The sequence below is a fragment of the Phasianus colchicus genome, chromosome 9 (assembly GCF_987193195.1).
Source record: "Phasianus colchicus chromosome 9, bPhaCol1.hap1.1, whole genome shotgun sequence".
Lineage (NCBI taxonomy): Eukaryota > Metazoa > Chordata > Aves > Galliformes > Phasianidae > Phasianus > Phasianus colchicus.
In genome coordinates, this window is record NC_143444.1 from 28952727 (window position 1) to 28974481 (window position 21755).

At 36.7% G+C, this 21755-nt stretch overlaps 1 protein-coding gene across 8 annotated transcripts in view; it reads right to left on the reverse strand.

The window, feature by feature from the left end:
• Positions 1–21444, reverse strand: part of OMA1 (OMA1 zinc metallopeptidase) — a 94182-nt gene extending 72738 nt beyond the window's left edge. For 6 of the 8 annotated variants that reach the window (XM_090146771.1, XM_090146768.1, XM_090146773.1 and 3 more), the window contains exons 1-8: positions 21286–21443; positions 20318–20717; positions 19669–19897; positions 18397–18570; positions 18202–18309; positions 16781–16909; positions 12973–13047; positions 11275–11424 (exon numbers count right to left, since the gene is read on the reverse strand). In XM_090146771.1, the coding sequence (XP_090002897.1) occupies positions 11275–11424; positions 12973–13047; positions 16781–16909; positions 18202–18309; positions 18397–18570; positions 19669–19897; positions 20318–20697 (1245 nt within the window). In that variant the 5' untranslated portion in view covers positions 20698–20717; positions 21286–21443. Of the gene's footprint in view, positions 1–11274; positions 11425–12972; positions 13048–16780; positions 16910–18201; positions 18310–18396; positions 18571–19668; positions 19898–20317; positions 20718–21285 lie in introns of all 8 variants that reach the window. The other 2 variants (XM_090146767.1, XM_090146766.1) reach the window with 1 other exon arrangement.
• Positions 21445–21755: the final 311 nt, after the last annotated feature.

Here is a 21755-nt window from a genome sequence, read left to right on the forward strand (position 1 = left end):
TTTATTTTTTGGAGGAACTAAGAATTTGAAATTCTCAACTATATTAAAATTAAATAGGCAAATGTCAAAAGGTTTAGGCATCAGCTTCTGAGTGATGATAGGCAGAAAACAAACATATACATAAGAGAAAGAAGTCAAGAAGTAACAGTTATTTGTTCCTGATGCAGTATCTTAGCTAAGTATGCCTAAAAGGCCCATCCAATTTCTGCAGATACAAACTGAAAGATGACAAACAGCATAAACATAACAATCTTCCTTCCAAAGCCTACCAATTTACTTAGCTATGAGAAAATTGGCTTTGGACACAACAACATTGTGAGACATGCTACAGTAAGCTAAGGAATGATTCAGAATCACAGTTCTAACCTTCCTAAAATCATTACCTTATTGAGCTTCAGTATCCTCAGTGTAAGTGCTAGAAAGTTCAATGATGCAGGTATTATGAAAAATTTAAATAGCATTTATGATGTGCTTCAAGTGATCTAAAAATGCGAGTTATAAATATTATTCCTCACAGAGGGCTACTAAGCCACACTTCAAATAATGGATTGCAATTCTAAAGCCACAGCATAATTGGTTACAGAATTCTCTTATTCTATTTTCAACCACATTTTGTCATCATTCTGCATCTCCCCCCCCCCCCCCAAGGTCTGGAAAAAAACTAAGAAAGATTTTTAGTAGAGAGTATTTTAATGGCAGAGAAATAGCTAACAGACTACTACATTGGAAATACTTTGTCAGCCAGAAGTACTGAGATACCACCACCACCACCACGGTGGCAGCCTACATAACATATGGGAAAAGTGTAAAGCTTGCAAGATTGTTCTCTTTTAGTGACTACAAACAGAATTCAAGAACAAAGAGCATCTAACAGCTGTTTGCTTTTCTGGCACTTGTGTATTTCAAGTGCTAATACTAATAAAGTAAGTATGACAGTCCAAAAGCTTTAAGAAGCCATTTTTTATTACAGGACTGTCTTGTATGTCCATCCCTAGCTCATTACGCTCCCACTACAGTCAGTACATTAAGAAATTCAGTACAATTTATACTACATACTTTCTCTTTCTACAGGAAGCTAGTGAAGCACAGAATGCAGTAATGGCAGTCGTAGCGCAGACACATTTTTACTGATCCATCTTATCTTCTGTCATGTTAGCTACTATTGTTCTTCTTGTATGAAATGCATCCTTCAGTTACTGTATTCCTTAAAATACACTCCTAGGGCTAGTGTTCCTGTAACACACTATGTTTCATAACTGCAATGCAAAATTCCTACAGATTACCAGACTCTGGCAATCACAATGTTTCTTAAGGTATATATTCTGAAATGATCTCTGTAACAACTTAAAGGCATTGTATGAACTCCAATTTTAAAAGTGCAACTTTTACTATGACTTCTCAAACTTTTGGAAAGCAACGTTTTGATTAAGTTTTATCTGTTCAAGTAAGAAAAAAAGAAAATACTTAAACAACACAGGCAGACGCAACATACGGTATTTAATAAGAGTTTAAGAAAAATGAATGTAAGGCTAGGAAGAAGAAAGACACTTTTTGTTAGACCAGTATCATTAAAAAAAGCACACAGGTCCTTTGTTACTCTCTCTCAAAAACTTCTCTCTCTCATCACAACTGTGGCTACAAGACCATTTACATCCAAATTCTAAAAAATCTCCCTTGGTGAACTTTAAGATTTTATATGTATTTTAGCTTTAAAAAGACAGCAGAAATATAAAATGTGTGTAGTTTCATGCTTCATCTTGAATGCTATAAAAACCCTTCTATGCTCTCCTTACTCCAAGCAGACATAAACATCAGTTTGGATGTCATCCAAGAGCCCTGGATAACACAACAAGATTTGACACAGGAGCGAGAGAGAGGCAGCAGCAATGGGGTCTTGGTGTTGCAGAATAAACTATAAGGTCCACAGGGAAATCTAAATGGTGTATTTTTCTGTTTACCTTCAGGTGACAACGTCCAAATGCTTTAACACATCACCAAACGTCTGTTACAAAAACTCCTGTCACTAAGAATAAAAATGGATGGATGAATAACGGCTAGGCTGGACCTTCCGTCTCTTGCCAGTACGACTGGGCAAAGATTTTAAAACAGCTTGTAAGCAATATGCCACCAATCCAGACCTATATAATCAGGCCTAGAATCATCAGCAGTCAACATTACAGATGTATCATCTTACCTCTGCCTAGAGATGTGTCAGGCAGCTGCTGGCATTTCTCAAAGGACTCGGAATCATCAAGTGAAGTCAGAAAAGAAATTACTTGTTTCACAACATTTTATCCAACTATATTTTATCCAACTATATTTTATCCAACTATATTCACAGAAAGCAACGAATACATTGTTTATTTCCTTTTTAAAAAAATTGCATTCTGATCAAATTCAAGAAATACGACAAAGTTCACCCCTGTCATACATAAAAAAAGAATACTTCAAAATACTATACATTGTAAAACATTTTGAATGTCCCCTCCATGTAAAACCCTACCATAAATGAGACTGATTTTTCTTTCAGTACAAAATGAATAACAACAACAGCAAATATGTGTGAGGGAATAAGGGAAAGGGATTTTCCTTTTTTTGCTTTATTTTTCTGCTGCTTCTTTCTGCATCTTCCCATAAGACGACATTTGATATTTTCACCAAGGGCAACTCAATCAGTTGCAAATGAATACTAACATGCAAGCTATATGGAGCAGTCGATCACAAAAGATAGAACTTTACCTATATTGTATATATTGGTCACCACAACATACAAGGTGAGCTTCAGGAGAGGCAGGAGGGTTTCCTTCTTGTGTAGTTGTGGTTTTTTGCATTTTTGTTCTTTCATTTTTTTAGATGCCCAGCATCAGATGCTGGTTCCTGAGGATCAGTCACCTTCTAGAACAAGGTACAACTGCTAAAGCTGTAGAGTCAAGAAGTCATTTATTTGTCTACTACCTAACATAATTCCACATCAGCTACTACTTCTGTACAAAGTGATATATCCTGATCAAATATAGTTGCAGTAAAACTGGCCTCTGATGAGGCACCCTGATAATTTAAATGATAACACAATCATCCCTGCAAAGCATTATAGGGGCTACAAACATGTAGATGTTATACATAGTATTTTAGAAGAAAGACTTCCTTGAAAATTATTTAGCTTCATTTTTAAATTGAAATTTTTGCAACCCTTTCAGGTTTGCTTTGAAGAAAAATGTTGAATTAATCCATATCCTAAAACGCCTTAGAAAGAAACAAAATCCCAGCAGTAAATCCACCTAATTAAAGTGGAGGTGTATCTAGCCCATAGGCTATTACTGTATCTCAGCTTAACATTTTTAAACATTCTATATGTGGAACAGGCAGTAAGCTCTCATCATTATTTCTCAAACGAAGCTGAACAGATCTAACGCAAATTAAGGCAAGATAAACCAGACAACTTAAGTGATGAAAATTGCACATTTTCCTCTGCTTTAGGGACACTTCTGGCTCATCTGTCCTCTGATCAAGGTGAGTCTGATAAAGCTGAAAATTATACTGTGCAACTGGATTGTATGAGATTATCTTTCCCCTGAGAAGTGATTTATTTTAGTAACCCTTGATGAATAAGAAACTTTCTGCTCCAACCGATGCTTCTTGTGTGGGCATGGCTCCTTTATTGCTTTGAGTGAGAGATCACATAAAAGAAACATAGAATATGAGCAGTTAGATCATCTTTATGGTTCAAAGACAAATGCGCCCTAAAAGATAGACCTACAGGAACCACAAGTTTCATAAAATGGAAAAATGATCATAATTAGTTTGTAGGTTTAACTGCAAAAGTTACTGGCATGTCTTCTGGTTCTTTTTGTTTTTGTTTTTTAAGTGTGAGAAAAATCCACTTCTGTTTTTGAGAGATCTTGATTTGTAGAATTTTGTGATTCTTGAGCTTTATACGACTCCAGGAGATGCTGCCTGTTAAGTCTGAAAATGAGGCGAGGGTCAGGTCCAGAAAGAGATGGGCAATTGCAGCGCTCTCTTATTTTAAGAGCCTGTGGATACATAGGAAAACAAATCAAGCTCATTTAAGTAAGATAAACAAACAAAAAAAAGGTTTCAGTCAGCAATTTGGCTTTCCAGCAAAGTCTGCGTTTTCATATAAAGCTTAGCAAGTATAAAATAGTCAAAATTGTTACTTTTCAGCAGAAACCAAGATTTCCTGGGAAGAGATGTACCTTTTAATATTGTAAAACAATGTGGGGGGGAAAAAAAGAATCAAGAATGAAAAATGTTTTCTCACAGTCTCCAAAGGAACAGATGTCCTAAAACATACTTCGTAAATAAGCACAAAGTTCTCAGCGTGCTCTGTGTGATATTTGTGCACATCAGTAATTTTTACTTTCTAATTTACATTCATATGTAAATTGAAATTACTGCATATTTCATTAAATGTGTTTCATTATTGAAGGAATGACATATATAGGTATCTGACTGGAAAAAAAACAGGGAAAAGTCTCCAATAATATAATGGACATTTAACTGTTTGACAGAAAGATCCAAGATGGCTGATTAGTGTAGTAAAGGTCCAGTGACAAAAAGTGATCTTGTCTTCAAGAAGCATTTGAATACTTCTGCCATGTATTCTCAGAAAAGAATGTCTCTGAAATGTCCAAATTTAACTGGATTAAAAGAAGTACTTCGAGACCAAACTCTAATTACTCCTGCTTGCTAAATAATGAAAGTGATACAGCTTCCATTTGACAGATTAGAAAGTGAAGGCACAAAGGATTTAAAGGATTTCCCAGAGAATCAAAATCCATTAGTGCAGCCACATTTCCTCCAGCTCTGTGTTCTGGCCCACAGATCATTTTGCCTTAGAGGCAATATGAGAAAGGTAATGACAATCAATGGATGAATCATCTCTCAGAGGAATCCTGCAGAATTGGTATAAAACAGTATAAAGATAGCTGTTTTAAAAGATGCTTAATTTGGTGCTCATTCTAGTGAAGTTAAGCTTGCTTTAACAAGTCCATTCAAACAGGCAACTTGTTTTTAAGATGACAATAGGTACCAAACAAACCACTTTGATGCAGTCTTTCCAATTGGTTGTACATCAACATTTCAGTATCCATGGATTCTCCCACAACAACCATATCAACTAACCAAGTAAGTTTCTGTATATTACATATAACATCATTATATGTAGAACTTCAGAAGGGTCTGCATTTCAGCAAAGAACTATTCTTCAAGATTTTCAAATAAAACACCAAGTCAATAATTAGTCTGCTATTAACCATCATTCAATGATCACCTATGGGACAGTAGTTTTTATACAAGGTTAACTGTATCTTAGCCTCAGTCAACAGCATAACCTATTGACAGAGTAACATCCAACTTTATTTTTAATCCTTTCATGGAAAAAGTTCAAATGTGTATTTCATTCTACATCTGTTCATAACCATACAGTTCTTGAAAAGTAATGGTGATATCTGCCCTGAGTCATAGCCAGATGTCTCCTGACACTTCTATGGACAGTTATCAGTTATTCATTCATCCTAAAAGGATTAAAGAGGAAGAAGTAACTAAGAGTTTACATAGGAGTTCGAATGATATGCTGAAAAAAAGAAAAGGAAAATTGTAATCTACTTTATCTACACCAGATTCAGTTGAGATACCACCTGTGTCTAAGAATTTATGCATCATTATGAACCAATTTGGTACTCTTCCACAGGAAACACCGGGAATAGCTTACTACAGCAGATTATTAAATTGAAGAGCAGAGCTCTTAAATTTCTTTGTATGGAGAGGTACCAAAACATATTTCTCCCTAACTTTAGTATAGTGAACTAATAAGAGTTCGACTGAAATGGCTAGAAACAAAGAATATAAAGGCAAAAACCAGTTTGGGAAAAAGATGCATTCCAGGAGTGCATCTTGCTGAAGTGTAAGTTACTGAATGCATAAATCTGGATTAGGCATGCAAATAAGAGGAATTTAACAAGAGGAATATAAAAACCACAAATAAAGCTTTCAGTATTTGTTTTTCTAGAGGGTGATTGTCCATGTAGGCACCAAGTGTAACTCTATCACTGAGCACTCTTCTGCCTCGCTGACCAATTAATTTCCAAACTGATGTTTTTGACAAACCAAGAGTTTTCTCTTGTTCTCTTCCAGAACATAAAATGCTGCAAGACTGCATTAATGTCAGACAGCATTATTCAAGGCAAATGGAAATATAAAGATTTAGGCTGTATCCTGGAAAAGGGCAACATAATCTTCTTTTAAACTAATTTAGCAATTGTAAACCTCTACGGTTTTTTTTGCTGTTGTCACTATATAGTGCCTGGCTTATTTCCATGGTTTCACTTATCTAAAATACCAAAGTCACAGCAGCAAAGGTCCAAAACAATTCTTCAGAGTTAACACTTTTAGTCTGTGGAAGTCTGTTTTCTTGCTATATATATGGCTGTCAAATGAGAAAGAAGGCAGCTATCACACCACCATCAACCCAAATGCCATTAAAAGGCTACAGTTATGAGAAGGAAAAGTTCTGCTGACACATCATCTTACTGTTAAGCACACTTATGAGGACACATTCTAATGAAAACAATCTTCTTATGTATATTTGTGCCATGAAATATTCAACCTTATTTAGGCATTCTTTCCCTGGCTCTGATGCCTATTTTGCTTTATGCCAGTAACAATATAGCATCACTGATGTACCAATACCTGGCTGAGGAGCTTGCAGCACATATTTTCTAAAAGACAAAACAGCCCAACATTATCAGCTATGCTGTATTTTCAAAATCACTAGTAACTTCACATCCCCAAATAATCTGTTTTCTCTGTCAGTTTGGGCAAGTGGAGAAATAAAAGCATTCTTAATGAAGCATACGCGTATCGATTATAATAAGAAAATGCTTTGTTGACTGTATACTGACAAGTGTTCTGAACAACACAGAAAGAACTGAAATGAAGTAGAGAATACACAGATGCACCCGAGAATTAAAAGCACTGTAATTCTATTCTCAGATTAACATTAAGAAAGCTACACTGGTGTTCAGAATGAAGATCACTTGCATGCTTACTGCCTCAGAAGATACCAAAATATCAAAATTGCTGCCTGTAAGAAGTAAAGATGATTCTGTTTTTCTTATCAATACAACTGAAGTCACCTCCTGAAATGCACTGCAGGAGAAGAGAAAAAGAATTTTTAGCTCTTAGTACTAGTCCTACACCACTGTCACAGGTAACCAGGCTAACTGCTCCTTGATCTTTTGAACACTTTTCGAGTTCATCCTATCTCTCACAGTCCATCAACTCTCAGCACTCGCATCACTCTCTTGTCCACAAGCCAGGCTAAGGCTTAAAATCTCTTTCTCTTATTGGTGATTACCTTAGTGGGGCTGAATTCTGCTCTGATCTTGCAATTCTGACAAAAGCTAAAGAATACCACAAGCATGTGAAGAAATAAATAAGTCAGAAAAGCAGAGTTGCAAAATGAGTTACAATTAGCAGGCATAGAAAAGATAACAGGTTCTACAAATAAAGCAGCATTAAAAAGATTATTAAAAGAAAAGAATGGATAGATTTGTTACTTGATGGGAAAAAAAGCAACAGGTCCATAATGCTAATACTGCAAATCTTTCATCGCTTCTTCTGGAACAGCAAAGAAAAATTCTGACAAAATATTTAACAGATTTATGGAGATGACTGAAACACAGGACAGCACTTTTCATTTTCTGTTTTCCTTCAGGTTTTTTAAGTTGATTGACTTAATATATTCTAGTATTAGAACTACCTGAGGTATTCTGCACATCATTAGCAAAGGGTAAATATGCCATCCTGACAAGAAAACAAAATAAATACATCTTCAGTACTCCAGAAGACACCAGAATGGGCAATAAAGTAAGTAACTACACAATAGGAATAAATGATAAACAATCAACATGGATTTGATAACAACAAACCTTGCCAAAGTAAATTAATTTAGTTTCTTTTTGGCAAGTTTGTTGCCTTACAAACAGAAGAGAAGCAGTAGAAATGATATGTCCCAACTTACTAAGAAATTGAAATGATCTCAGTGTGGTACTTCCAAGAAAAGGTGTTGGAAAGAGAAGCTTAAGTGAATCAAAAATGGAATGTGAACAAACAACACAATGCCAAAAAAGCAAATGTCAAGATGAATTTTTTTGTCACAGTCAAGGCTAAGTTGATCAACTTCTGCTTTATTCAGTATAGCTGAGTTTTCAGCTGATGTACGGCGTTCTATTTGGATAGCAGAGCAGGAAAAGGGTAGGCAAGCTGCAGTGAGTCAGAGAACATTAAAATAAAAGGTTTAATGATGAACCACAAGATCCTTTTAGTTGCTCTCTGGCTCTATGATTTCATGATTTTTCTCTCTAGGACAACGATAAGCATCCTTCCCACTACTACAAAATTATGGATTTTATTATTTAAAAAGAAAATAACTCTTTGCTGAGTATTTCACCACTTTCCATGTAGGAATTCTAAGAGATTCCAGTTTCCTTTTTAAGAAGGTTCTTATTTGGCTGGTATATTTTTTCCTCCTAGTGTAAAACCAAAATTGCTCCCTAAGGGAGGGGGAAATCCCTTCCAACTCTGGTAAATCTTTTTCATTTTCTCGAATTCCTTTCCAGGAGACAGCCACTTTGCAGCTGTTTATAGTTCTCTATTTACTAATTCCTCTGTTTGGCTGTAGCTTGCAACTTGCTCAGAAATCCAGATGCAAGATCTTTAAAACCCATTTGATTGCTCCCTGCCTTTTAATTACGTGAAAAGAGAATCCTTGTGATATTGCTGCTTTAATTTACATTTCCTGAGACTGTTAAGTTGCCTCACTGAGACAAGCCATTTCATTACCTGAAGAAAAACTTTTCAGTTTATATAATTGCAGTTTATTGTGAGCTTCAAATCTGCAGAGAAACAACTGCATGGTCTGATAAGACCAAAAACTTGCCTCTGTTTCCTTCAGCTCTGGTAACTTGTTTAAGAATACATATAACATTGTCCAAAAAAAGCATTTCAGCCTCAAAGCCATTCAGTATACAAATCACAATATCAGTATCTTCAACAAAAAGCTGCTCTACTTATTTACATCTTCAGAGGAAAGGCAATTTCAACTGAAGGAATATTAAAACCAAATACAAATGTAAAACTAACAGATTGCTTTGTTTATTTTTTTTTATTTTAGGATTCAAATTTTATGATGGATCTGATGTTGAGTCTAAGTAGTAGTTTCTCCATAAAGAGATTTAAGAGGTCCATTCAGATATCCAGCTTCTCCTCCTGGGCTCTGAACACTACTGGCTATCAATATATGGTACGCAAAAAGATACTGGCATTGAACAATAAAGCCCTGGATTTCTCTTTAAATGCTTGAAATCCAGCTTCAGGAAGGCAGCTTTCAAAGAAACAAGGAGTCACTACTTCAGACAAGAAGCTTCCAACAACACTTCCACATACCTTCTTTATTTTTATTTCACTTTTGCAGTATCAGCTTCACTTACCTAGTCAACTTCTGTTAAAAACAGGAAGCCTTCTTCTCTGCCTTTATTATCCTACTCCAAAAAACTCACAAGGTAAAAAGCAAACGAAAACATCACATTCTCAACTACAGTGGAAGACTTCCTAGCCTCCACTGCTTTTGCAAGGAAGAGCAGTAACAAATAGACAAGAAGTTGCTGCACCTGCTAAACTAGAAGGGATAAAACAAATAATAACACAACTGCTAAGACTACACTATTGTTCATTTCTATAAATTCTTCACTCAATTTCTGTGTAGAAAAGAATTTATTTCATCACCACTTTAGAAGCCAGTCAATAACTGTACAAAAACAAAGCCTCTCAAACCTTCTATGTTACATCTAACCAAAGCGAAGGCTCCATAAAAATGTAGATCATTTTTCATTCAGCTGCTCTTCAGTGGTACAGAATTCACAAAAATATTCTCACAACCCACTTTTGTAAAGCACAGAATTTGTGTATGTTAATTTGAAATACTCAGTTTGGCCATTCTCCAACATCCTACACTTTATCTCTGTTTTGATTTATGCCATCATTTAGATTATTTACTGCATTCATTCTCATCAAAAGGTTGAAGAAAATCTCTTCTCCTTTGAAATCAGTAAACACCTCAGCATTTTAGTGCTCTCTCTACCAATAAATCTGCAGCTGTTTCTGCAGCTTGGAGTTAAGAAAGACATTAAGTGGCTGGGAATGGGAGAACAAAAAAAAAGAGGAAGAAAGAAGAAGTTGCTTGGTTATAAGGGGAATTTCCAGTTACCATTTAGATTGTTGAAAAACAATGCTGTTGTGAAGTGTACAAATACAGACTAACAAAACCAAAGAACAAAAAAAACACGCTAGGCAAGAAATCCATGTTATTTTACTGGTGTAAAAAATAAAGAAACAGTAAACAAGCTAAGATCACTAAACTTGGAACAGTCCTCACATATAAAACTAGCACTTGGCTAATAGCAGAATTTTTGCTTAAGCTACCAGTGAGTAACACACCAAATTAAGGACATCTCTAAACAGCCATGTACTTGGCATCCTTTGGGATGAAATCTGAAAGAAATAACAGAACAGACTGCAGACCGGCAGGCAATTGTGTGAATTAGCTCTATGTCCCTCAGAGTGGGGGAAAGTTTGCTCCCCAGTGTGATGGTACAAATAGAGATGAGATGTGCAGAGTGGAAGAAAAAAGAAAAAAGAGTTGGCTGAAAATTATACAGAGACCTATCATAATTAGGGCCATTAAGAAATCTCCTATTGGGGATCTAATTTTTTTTTGAGGCACTGTTATGCAAGGTGTCCAATTCCACATTGGTGGGAGAGAAAGCATAGAATGGAGTGTTCTCTATCTGATAGTCTTTGGCTAGCTACCAATGTAGTGGTAGATAAGACAGTTCAGAGACAGTTTAGGAAACCAGCTTAAAATCTGCCTTCCAAATTTGCTTAAAAGGAAAAAGAATGCAACCTGTGTCATTATCACATCTATATTATAAATGCCATTAAAAACCACAATTATTACAATTTGATTAGAAATCAGGAACAAAAGTCATTAGATGGAATTACATTTTACCTGTGTTATCCTGATTTTTATTCATTTAATACAATTATCAAGAAAGATTTTTATGATAGAAAATTTCAGTATGGATAAAGAGAGAGCTAACTATGATATTAAAAAAATAATAGCATGTCAATTAATACCAAACTAATTCTGGTAATTTTCCTCAGAGGGAAAGGTCCACTTCCTTCAGCTCTGCTCACCTCTGGAATAAGGCGGTCCAAGTGCTCAGCTCTATTCTCATGAGAAGGGTGTGTGGAGAGCCATTCTGGCAACCTGGGCTCCCCTTTCATGGTTTCTACTAATTCCATTCGTTGCCAAAATACACTGCTTGCTCTTACATCAACACAAGCCTGAAAGGAGAAAGAAAATGTTTACACCACTGTTTTTAAGGTAATACAACACACGTTCTAATGGATATTGAACCTCAACAGACATCATGAACTACAAAACTCAATGACTATTTAGAATAGTTTATCTCAGACAAAAGACTGTTCTGAAATACCTCAATAAACCTGAATCACGTTTTTATTCCACACTATATTTTCTAGGCTCAATACAGCACAAGTTATCCATTTCCACAGAGTTCAGAAAATATACATGAAGGAGTCTAAAATATGAATTATTATCACTTCTCATGTAAATATCTCTGAAAACAAGCTGCAAAGGCTGTTCTGTATGTGATTAAATTACCTTTATAAAGGGTGATTTAAACTATCTTTTAAGGGTGTAATTCACAACAGGCAAAAGTAGCAGTTCTGGAGAACAAGAACTTTCCCATCTCCTCCATATTTAACTATAGATGGGCATGGACCTATAATACAAACAGCATTTGTGTATCACCGATAAACTCCTTTATACTTGACTTTAAGTAGAGTGGAAAAAAGAACAGGATTTCTTACAACAGTTTCCATTTCTTTAAGAGAAAAAGATGACCACTTACATGGTAAGAAAATTACTCCTCCCACACTCAAAAATAAAAATGAGTGGTGCTTTGTCCTTTGAATTTTATTTCTTTTCAATTATTACAAAAAATGTAGCTGCAAAAATAGAAAAGTGCTGTGAAAGCACTTTGCTTGTTTCTTTCTGGTACAATCCTATAGCATCACTGCTATTAGAAAGCAGCAAGTTACCCACACAGCAATTTTGTTTTTTCATGGATGGTATTAGTTCCCCTGGGTGACTTTCAACTCCAAATGAAGTTTCAGTCCCAAGTTTCAGTTTCAGAATCGAAGTTCATTTTTAAAATCCTGCCTTGAAGAAACATTAATAACTAATAAGAAAGGGAAATTAAACTTATGAAATATTAACACTAGATGGTGCTGCTCTCATAGATATCTAACACAACAGGTAGCTTTGCTAGAACTGACTGTTTTGTTTAATTTAGAATTACAACTCACAGGGATGAAAAAAGTAACTGGAAAATGAATTATGAAAGAAGAGTCATTTCTTCAAAATTTGCCTTACTTTAGCAAAGAAATTACTTTCACGGCTGTATTTGGATTAAAACTTTAAATACCTGAAAAGTATTGATATACTTCATTAATCAACAGCAACCATGGGCATTTCAAGATCTGAAATTTTCCTGTATTCTTATGAAAATAGATTTTACAGATCAGAATATTTTTAATTGCACTAAAACATAGCAAAGCATTCCTCAGAAGCTCTTGCAAAAGATGGACGCTAAGTGAAAGGGAAAAGCTTAAAGGGCAGTTTCTACTTCAATAAACAATTTAATATGGCCTACTTATGTAAACTCACTGTTTGGCTTTCTCTGTGCCAACTGGAGAACAAACAACCAAACAGTTTACCTCTGTATAAAATGCAAAGCTCCCGCTAGTTATAATGGAAAATGAAAAGTGTCTGTTCAGTTGGTAATAAAACAAACCAGTTGTAGTTACCTTTGCTGCAAACTGAAGTCCCACTTTATCAGCTTCAGCCTCCAACGTTCTGCTGTATGGCCTATCAAAAATAAACTGCAAAAAAAGCACATTGGAGCTGTGTGCCATGTTTTTGAATGTATACAAGCTGAAATGTTATAGCAATTTTTCTAACCTTCCCATAACAAGTGTTTTATCTAGCATTTTTGCATTGCATGTGATCAGTATTGATTTTTCCTAATATAATCTTTAATTACACTACATCCATCTATCTGTAGGTAGATTGATAATTCAACATTCCTATTTTCAGTTGAAATTAACTCAGATTATACATACTCTCATGGTTCTTCTCATCAGCCAGTGTCACTGCATTTTGCTGTGACCAAAGGGTTAACATCAACTTAAGTTAAATTAGTTGCTTTAAGATATTATAAGCAGAAATATATTACTGACCAGGGTTGCACTAAAGATTCAGAGTCAGGACAAATAAACTGATTATGCACAAAATGGAATTTTCTCTCTTCACCTTTACTGACATTAAAATTTTAGATGTAGCAACAATGAATTAAAAAAAATCCGGAGGCTTTTTAAATTATGGTTTATTATTATGTACATTACGTGGTAAAAGCCCACTGTATGAATCAGCAATCAAACATTTTCAAAAAGAAATCACTCCTTTGCCACAATTATCTCTCAACAGAAGTTGCAAACTGCACTTGAGAAACTTGATTAGAAGAAAAGACACAACCAGCTACTTTCCTTTTTTTGTGGTTATGACAATTTATTAATAGGCACAAAAAGACAGTGGTAGCTTGGACAGATTCTTATTAATTCATATAACCCAACATCTTCTGGCTTGTGTAGATTTGGGTTACCCTGTCCTAGTTTATCAGGTTATAGTAAAGGCAAATTAGGGCTCGAAAAGCAGCCTTCTCCTGCAGAGATAACTCAAAGCATTCTGATCTATGCATCAACTAGGAAAAAAACAAAGAGGAGAGTAAGGATGTGCAAGGCTAATGAAGAAGAAAAGGTTGCATCTGCTCTTTATTTAGCCAAAGAAGCAGATCCTCCTCACATGTTCCAGGAAAAAGAAAAACAGGTAGATACAAAGGGCACCAAAGCAGTGGTGCAATAAAGATACCAGAAACTCTTTTTCTTGCAGACCTTGAACACTGCAGTTATAAATGTATTTTTAAAATCTTCAGTAGGTAAAGTTTGAAGTGTAATATATACTTTTACTGCCCTGCAAGTCTACAGAGGCAAAGATGTCCCTGGTTAGTGTCTCATGTAATCCTCAAGGACTATTTCCCAGTTAGCTAAATAACTATTTCAGTTTTAATTGTTAATAATTCCACAGGGAGGAACAGAGACTGGTAATAGGCAAGATGACTACCCAAATCACCAACCAAAACAGATCTGCTCAAGCAGAAAGTTTTCTACTTCTTCAATTACAACCACTTGAGATTTTTCTTCTCCAGGAGATTTAGGAGAATTTAAAGTAAGAAGCTGAAGAACTAAGAAACTGGTGGTCTGAATACACGTGTAACCTAGACAGAGATTTTGGACAGCACGAAGATGATCATAAGATCACGATTTTAACTCTTAGCCCTTAGATTTATTTGTGCTTATGTTTAAGCAGCAGGATATTGCTCTTTATCTGCATCCCTATAAATGTGCACAAAAATATGGTTATATTCTGAAAAATAAATCCAGTGCTAGTGCAATTCCTGGTTAAGGGATTACCTATGTTGCAGGAGTTACCTACACTACAGTCCATGGGAGCATGGATGACACCTGATGAGGCCATTCTATGATTTCAGTATAAGCCAGCATTGTGTTTCCATCTCTGCTACAAGTACATGAGTAGGGCTGATCTGGTACTGTCTAACTGTATCTGGAAATCAAAGATCATCTGCCACATATGCTGATGGAAGAGAAGAGTGAGTGACTCACTAAAGGCCAGGCTCCTCAAGGTTCAGAAACTCTCGGCTGCACATACAGGCATAAGGGAGGGGTGAGTAGTTCACCTAAATGGAAAAGTCTTTAAGGCACACAGCTAGTTTAGGAAACTCCTATTCTCTGTAATAAGTCTTCTGTGAAACTTGCCATTCTCAAATACTTATCTAAAGTGCTGTTCTGATTGCAGCAAATTTCATTGAATCATCATATTAGATTCACCAATGACTAAGTGATGATTAAATGCTGATTTGATTATTAAGTGATGGTTAGGTGCCGTTAAAAATCATATGATCTACTAGTGTAATTTACAACAAAAGTATTAATAAATTCAAAGTGCTGCTAAACCAAAGTACAGTAAAAACCGATTTGTGACGAGGAAAAAAAAAAGCAGACATGGCACTTATGGGTGAGTAGCAAACAAGAATTCCTATTCAGCATATTTTGTGCATGGGATAGAGCATTGCCAATATTAACCACTTATTTATTCATTATTACATGTGGATACATTTAATTCTATTTTATTTCAAGGTAATTCTGACCAATGCTTTAATCCAGGACACTACTGGACTATATCCTGCATGCAGCAGATCTAGAAGGGTAGAACTGTGAGCTTCAACCCAAATTACCCCGGCAACAACTCCAATCTACAATAACAAAATATCAGTTGCAGTAACCTAACAGTAAAGACCCAATGCAGTACAACCCTACCCAAATGGAAATGCAATACAGTGGAATGCAACACAATGAAGTGAAATGCAACTGAACACAACGCAAGGCAACCTAATGAAAAGAAATGAAATCCAATGCAATGCAATCCTAACCCTGACAGGAAATTAAATCTTGCTATTATGAGCAGTCTGAGGATTGGTTCACACTTTGCTTTTTCCAAATTCAGCTGTTCAAAATGATGACTAGCAATCATCAGTACATTACTTTCTTAGCCACTTGTACAGATATCCAAGCTCTTTGGATGTAATTTATGTTCATAACCCACGTATCTACCCTTTAGCATATGAACTAGCAAACAGATTGGCTACATGTCAGTTTTTGAAGAACTGGGTGAAATAGGAAAATCATCAAGACAAGTCAAAGCCAAACAGCACTTTCATTGCATTCCAGACTCAACTTTTATGAAATAAGCAAGATTTCCTTTAAGGAAATTATTAAAAAGGGCTTTATTGTTTTTTTAAATGAAGAAAAAAAAATTTTTATGAGTAACTATATAGAATAAGACAGAAAATTAGGCAGCAGGAAAAAAAAACAGCACCAAAAACCCCTGAATTTTACATTATTGGAAATAAGCTGCCTGAAAAGTTTATTTCACTATGTTTTATTATAGTATAGTTTCTACTTTCAAAAACATTTAGACTCTCGACTTCCTTATCTTGAAAACCATTAGCAATGAATTTAAAGATACTTTTCCCATATATTTCAGTTTGTTTAGAAACAAATTAGCAACAATTCAAATAAAAACTTCAGCATCTATAAAACATGAGGCACATTTCAAAAAGACCTTCATTTAACTTAATTGGCAAGCAAGTGCTAAAAGCCCATCCAACTAAATCCAATCATTATTTAGGGAGATCTACAGTTTTTCAAAGTGACAAATGAGAATATATATCAACTAAAGCAGAAGCTTATTTATAAAAACATATTTCCTCCAAAAACATCCAAAGACATGTTTATTTTTGTTTATAGTCTTTCTCTTCTTGCTTTTTTCCCATTTGTACTATTTAGAGATACTAACCCCCCAAAACTGTCAGTGCTCTCCCGTGAAGGATAACAAGAAATATTTCAACACATTTGCAATAAATGTCAGAAACAGATGTATTCAATTAAGCTGTGTGAAGTATTCCATAGTCATTCTTACCTCCTGCAACTTGCTCTGGATCCGCTGGCCAACAACCGCCAATATATCGTGAGGACAGATGGCCCAAATCATAGTGAGAAAGATGAGTGATAGGAAATCCAAGAAGTGAACCAGACTGGCTTTCTCTATCTGAAAGAAAAAAAATGGTCCAGTTTTCATTCCTTACTGGATTTTTTTTCTACACAGGCACATGAACAGGGTAAATGGAAAATCCTATGTTCACACAAAAAAAGAGATAGGCATTATTTAGACAGGGGACAATAAGCAACTCTACTTAATACATTTTTTAAAAATTATTTTCTGTTGTGTTTCCCAACTTCAGAAGGTGAAGAATAAAACTGAAATTCTGCCATTTTTCAGCTTTCCATTCGACATGCAACAAATTGATCTGAGCACTGACAAGACAGGTTGTGTCATTCTTTCTGTCAGGTCAGTGACACAAATTGCAAGGTAAGCTATTTCTAATAGGTTTAACAAGTCTAACAGCTCAACCAAACTCAACTATGATGTAAGCATTCTTGATCACCCCAAATGATACAATGTGCAGTAAAGAAGTTCTCCTGGATTTTCACTGATTTTCAAAACATATTTACTGACTTACAGACTACTTTTGCAACTTTATCAGGGCAAGTATGATTAAGAGGTTCTCGTTATGTCTTCTCAAACTGATGTGCACATAATGGATGCAATTTTTTTAAAACTACATTTAGAGACAGAAATCATTTTGGAGGCAAAACAGCACCTTTTACCGAATCAACCCAATCCAGAACAGTATGAACCATAATTCTATACCATGCTCTTTCTTCATAGTTGTACCTACAGAGCACAACAAAATGATTACTTTCATTCTTTAATGTTTAGAGGGAAAAGAACTATTCATTTCAACGCATGAAGAATACAGAATAATCAAGGTTGTGAAATTCTCTCTAAATGCAGATTCAAGCTCCAGACATTCTTGAGCTTTGCATCCTATAACTTTGTTATAGTTTTGTACACACATGGTACAATAAAAGTACCATGTGTGTACAAAAAATACATGAAAGTATATCATGTGGATATGAACAAGTCTAGGAGCAACAAATTGACTTGCTGATGCTTCCTTATCTCTGCTATAGGAGGAGAGACATCTACAGACCAAGTTCTAAATGACTCCTAATAGTGAGACATAATCCATCCATACAGCTATAAAACCAGCAAACAAACCCAAACACAAGTCACACTGATAGGACTTCTGGCAGCTAAACACTAGGTGAGTAATAAGAATATACTGTATCAGACTACTCTCCTTTCAACCTCAAGTTCTCATTAACTAGAAAGCCATACCAAAATTTTGCTTTGTAGTGATAGGAAATATCTTAGTTAATATAATGAAAGAATTTTAAATTTAAGAATTAAGAATTCTAAAATTCTTAATTACTTACTGCATGTTCCAGCACAGCATGAGCTATTTCATGTCCCAAAATGAAAGACAGCTGATGGATATCAGAAACTGCATTTAGTAATCCAGTGAAAACAAACACTTCACCATTCTGTGAATAAGAAAATTAAGCAGAAGGCAGGTCAATAAAATGCAGTTTCAATATTGCTAATAATTTTTGTATTTAGGTTCAACTCACTGGAAGCACAAAAGCATTTACTTCTGGTTCATCTACCACGTGGATAGCCCAGGTGAGTGCTGAGACCTGTGGGATGTCCTTATTGCTCTCAGACAAATGTCCAACAACTCTCTTCACAACCTGATAGCGTGCATCTGTCTCAGGCAACATTTTGCTTTCGTACTTGTCCATCCACTGAAACAAGAATTGATAGATTGCCATGTGGAACAAACACACAGTAAATGACTACTTGGTAAATTAGTTTAGTGGCCACATACAATTTCATTATAGCTAATTTTTTATACATTTTTCTTTCATACAACTCAAGCTAACTGATCATGCTTTCAGACCCACAAACTAAAAATAAGATACTATGCCTTGTTCCTATATTTAGTGTTTCCTCATACATACAGCTAAGCTTGGCATCAAAATTGAGCAGACTTCTGTATCTTCCTGAATTCCCATTAGAATTTATAATTCCTCTATATCTCCATATTTTTATCATAACTTGTAAGTTAGACAAATTCATACAAAAGATATCAGAATATATCCTTGTACTAATTCTGTTATCTCACATTCTCTATGAAACAGGAATAGAGGGACACTTGTATATGACTGGATTACCAGGTTTCACTGACATTAGGATAGCAAGTTACAGAACTCAAAGTCTCAGAAATTAGAACAATGGGCAAAGTAAAAGAAAACAATTAAAGAAAAATGAGCTGATTAAAAAAAAGAAAAAAAAAAAAAGAACTGAACAAATTCTCAGGGGTGGAGTAACAACTTATAGAAGAAAGGACCTTGAAGAAATACCAGGAAATGATCAATCCAGAAAAAAGGACAGATCTGAGCACGTGCTTATTAGCTATGTTTTTCTCTTCTCTATTGGATTTCTGTAATTAGCATACTACAATAACACTGCTAGAAATGTTTGCTACCTACCTATTATGTGCTTTTAGCCATCATTTTGTAGGCAAATGATGCCTGAATGATTTGCTAATGGGAAGGGAACTCTTAAAAATGGATAAGACTATAAGATAACTCTTGGATGTGCTCTAAGGGCTTCTGAGCACAAAGTGCAGGAAAATACCATGTAATTTTCACTCATTAAGGGATTAAGAGAATCTGATTGTCAAGAAGTGTGCCAGAGAACACAGCTATAGTCTTTTCCTACAAATTAAACACAGCTAGGTGTGTTTGTCCATCTCACCATTAAAATAAATAAATAAAATAAATAAATAAATAAAGCATAGCACTTTCTGAGTATTTTGATTTTTTTCTTCAGAATCTTACCATAGAATATTCCATCTGTGACAGCTGTCTCAAATGCTCCTTTCCGAACACCAACAGTCTGGCACGTCCAGTGATGGGTGTCTCTTCCAAGTGAGTAAAATAAAACATGACAAATAAAACTCCTAAGCTACTGACACCCAGGAGTATCTTCCATTTATTTGTCCTCACACTTTCTTTAAAGAGCTCCCGTTTATTAGGAGGAAGTGCCTTCCACCATTTTCTTATGCTCCTGTAAGACACAAACACTGGCAACTTAGGACATAGCTAACAGAGTTAGAGTCTGCTGCTGCTCTGATCCATCCTACATTCTCAGCTGGTGTGAGCTTAAGGAAGTTTTGTTGCACTTGGGTCCCTACCTATCTCCCTTTCCTCCTTCTCAGAGGAAGAGGAGGAAATGCCTTTTAGTGTCTTGGTCCATCTCCCTCTGCATGTGTAGGAGTAGAAGGGAAAAAGATACATAAGAAACGATTCCTTATTAAACAAAACCTTAGCCCAAGCCTCAGCCCTTCAAAGCTTTGCAAATCTACCACAGTTAAAACCCTATAAATAAATAACACCTACTGTTCTTTATAAAGAGATTGAACGCACGCACATGGCTTTGCACAACAGGGCCTTACTCTGAGAGAGAAAAAGCAAGATCATGTTTTACCTGCCAACAAGGATAGCAAACAGCTTCTGAACAGGTTTAATGATTATCCAGAAAAAAGGAAATGGTGCAGCCCGAAGTGATGGCGATGTGTGAAAAGACCTGATGAGCTGAGTGCTCCCAGCAGAAAAATGATTTGGGATTAACCCTACAGGACTGATTTGGAGGGATGTAATCTTCTCCTTCAGCAACCGAGGAGACTGGGAGTAAAACCTTCTGGAAATGTGGCGTGCACTCTTCCATACTTCTGTATTTGGGACATTTGAAACACATCTCTGTCCTTTACCAAGACAGGTTCTGTTGCAGTTTTTTGTTGGGGTCAAAGCCAAACGAAAGAAAAGACAGTTCCTTCTGAGAAGCTTTAAACCACGCGTGATGTTCATAACCTCTTTGGTTGGCTCGCCTGAAACAAAGGAGGAGGGGAGAAAAATAAAAGGGGGAAATAAGTATTAAGAAACAGGAAACTCCCCAACAGGAAACTGGGAAACATGACTTCATCTGAACAGATACCATATTTCACCTGAACAGATTACTACGTATTTCTTTGCCCACACGCAGTTATAAGTGCATCCTGTTGCAAACCAAGGGCAGGACGCTGCTGCCAGCTGCAAAACCAAAACTCGTGCCTTATATTATCAGCGAGAGCAAAACAGCTTCGGGTGTTTTCCCTCGCTCTTTAACGACAACGGGGGCAGGAGGGCTGTGGAGGAATCCCGCCCTCCCTGAGGAGCCCCAGCCCAGCGGACCTCCCGCCCCGCGCGCGGCGGCTATTCCCGCCCGTGGGCTCCCCTCAGAGAGAAGCCCCGCGCCCCCCGAGCTGCCAGCCCTATCGTGATACTGGCAGACGCGAGGAGGGTGATGTGAGGACGTGTGACTGTAAGGCTCCCGGATCAGCTCTGTTCCGCCATCACGGCGAGACTATTTTGCCACCTGCTCCAGGATACACCTCCTCAGCCGCCGCCCCTACTCACCTCGCCAGCAGGCGGAGGAGGAGGAGGGGTCGGGCCGGTGCTGAGCCGCGGCTGAGGGCGGGCACCGGGAGACGGGATGAGATGAGACGGGTCGGACGCGGTGCCGCCGCTCCGCCCCTCCCCCCACCAGCAGGGCGGGCGCTGGGCGGGACGCTGAGGGCGGGCGCCGCCATTTTGTGTCGACCGTTAGTGCGTCACAGAGCCCCGGGGTTGTCCCTCCCAGCTCGGCGGCGGGGCCTCAATTCTAACTGATAACGATGTGTCATGCATTGGGTAGATGACGTGAAGAACAATGAACGCGTTCTTTACAAATGAAAGGGTGAGGAACGAGTGTGTGTGCTAAGAGTAGGGCACCGGCGCTTAATACGGGCCCTGGGGCTCTGCGTGTTCAAAGCGTTTCCTCTCGCGGGAAAGGTGAAGGAGCGCAGATCTCGCCTTCGGCAGCCGCACTGGCAGCTCCACACGTGAAA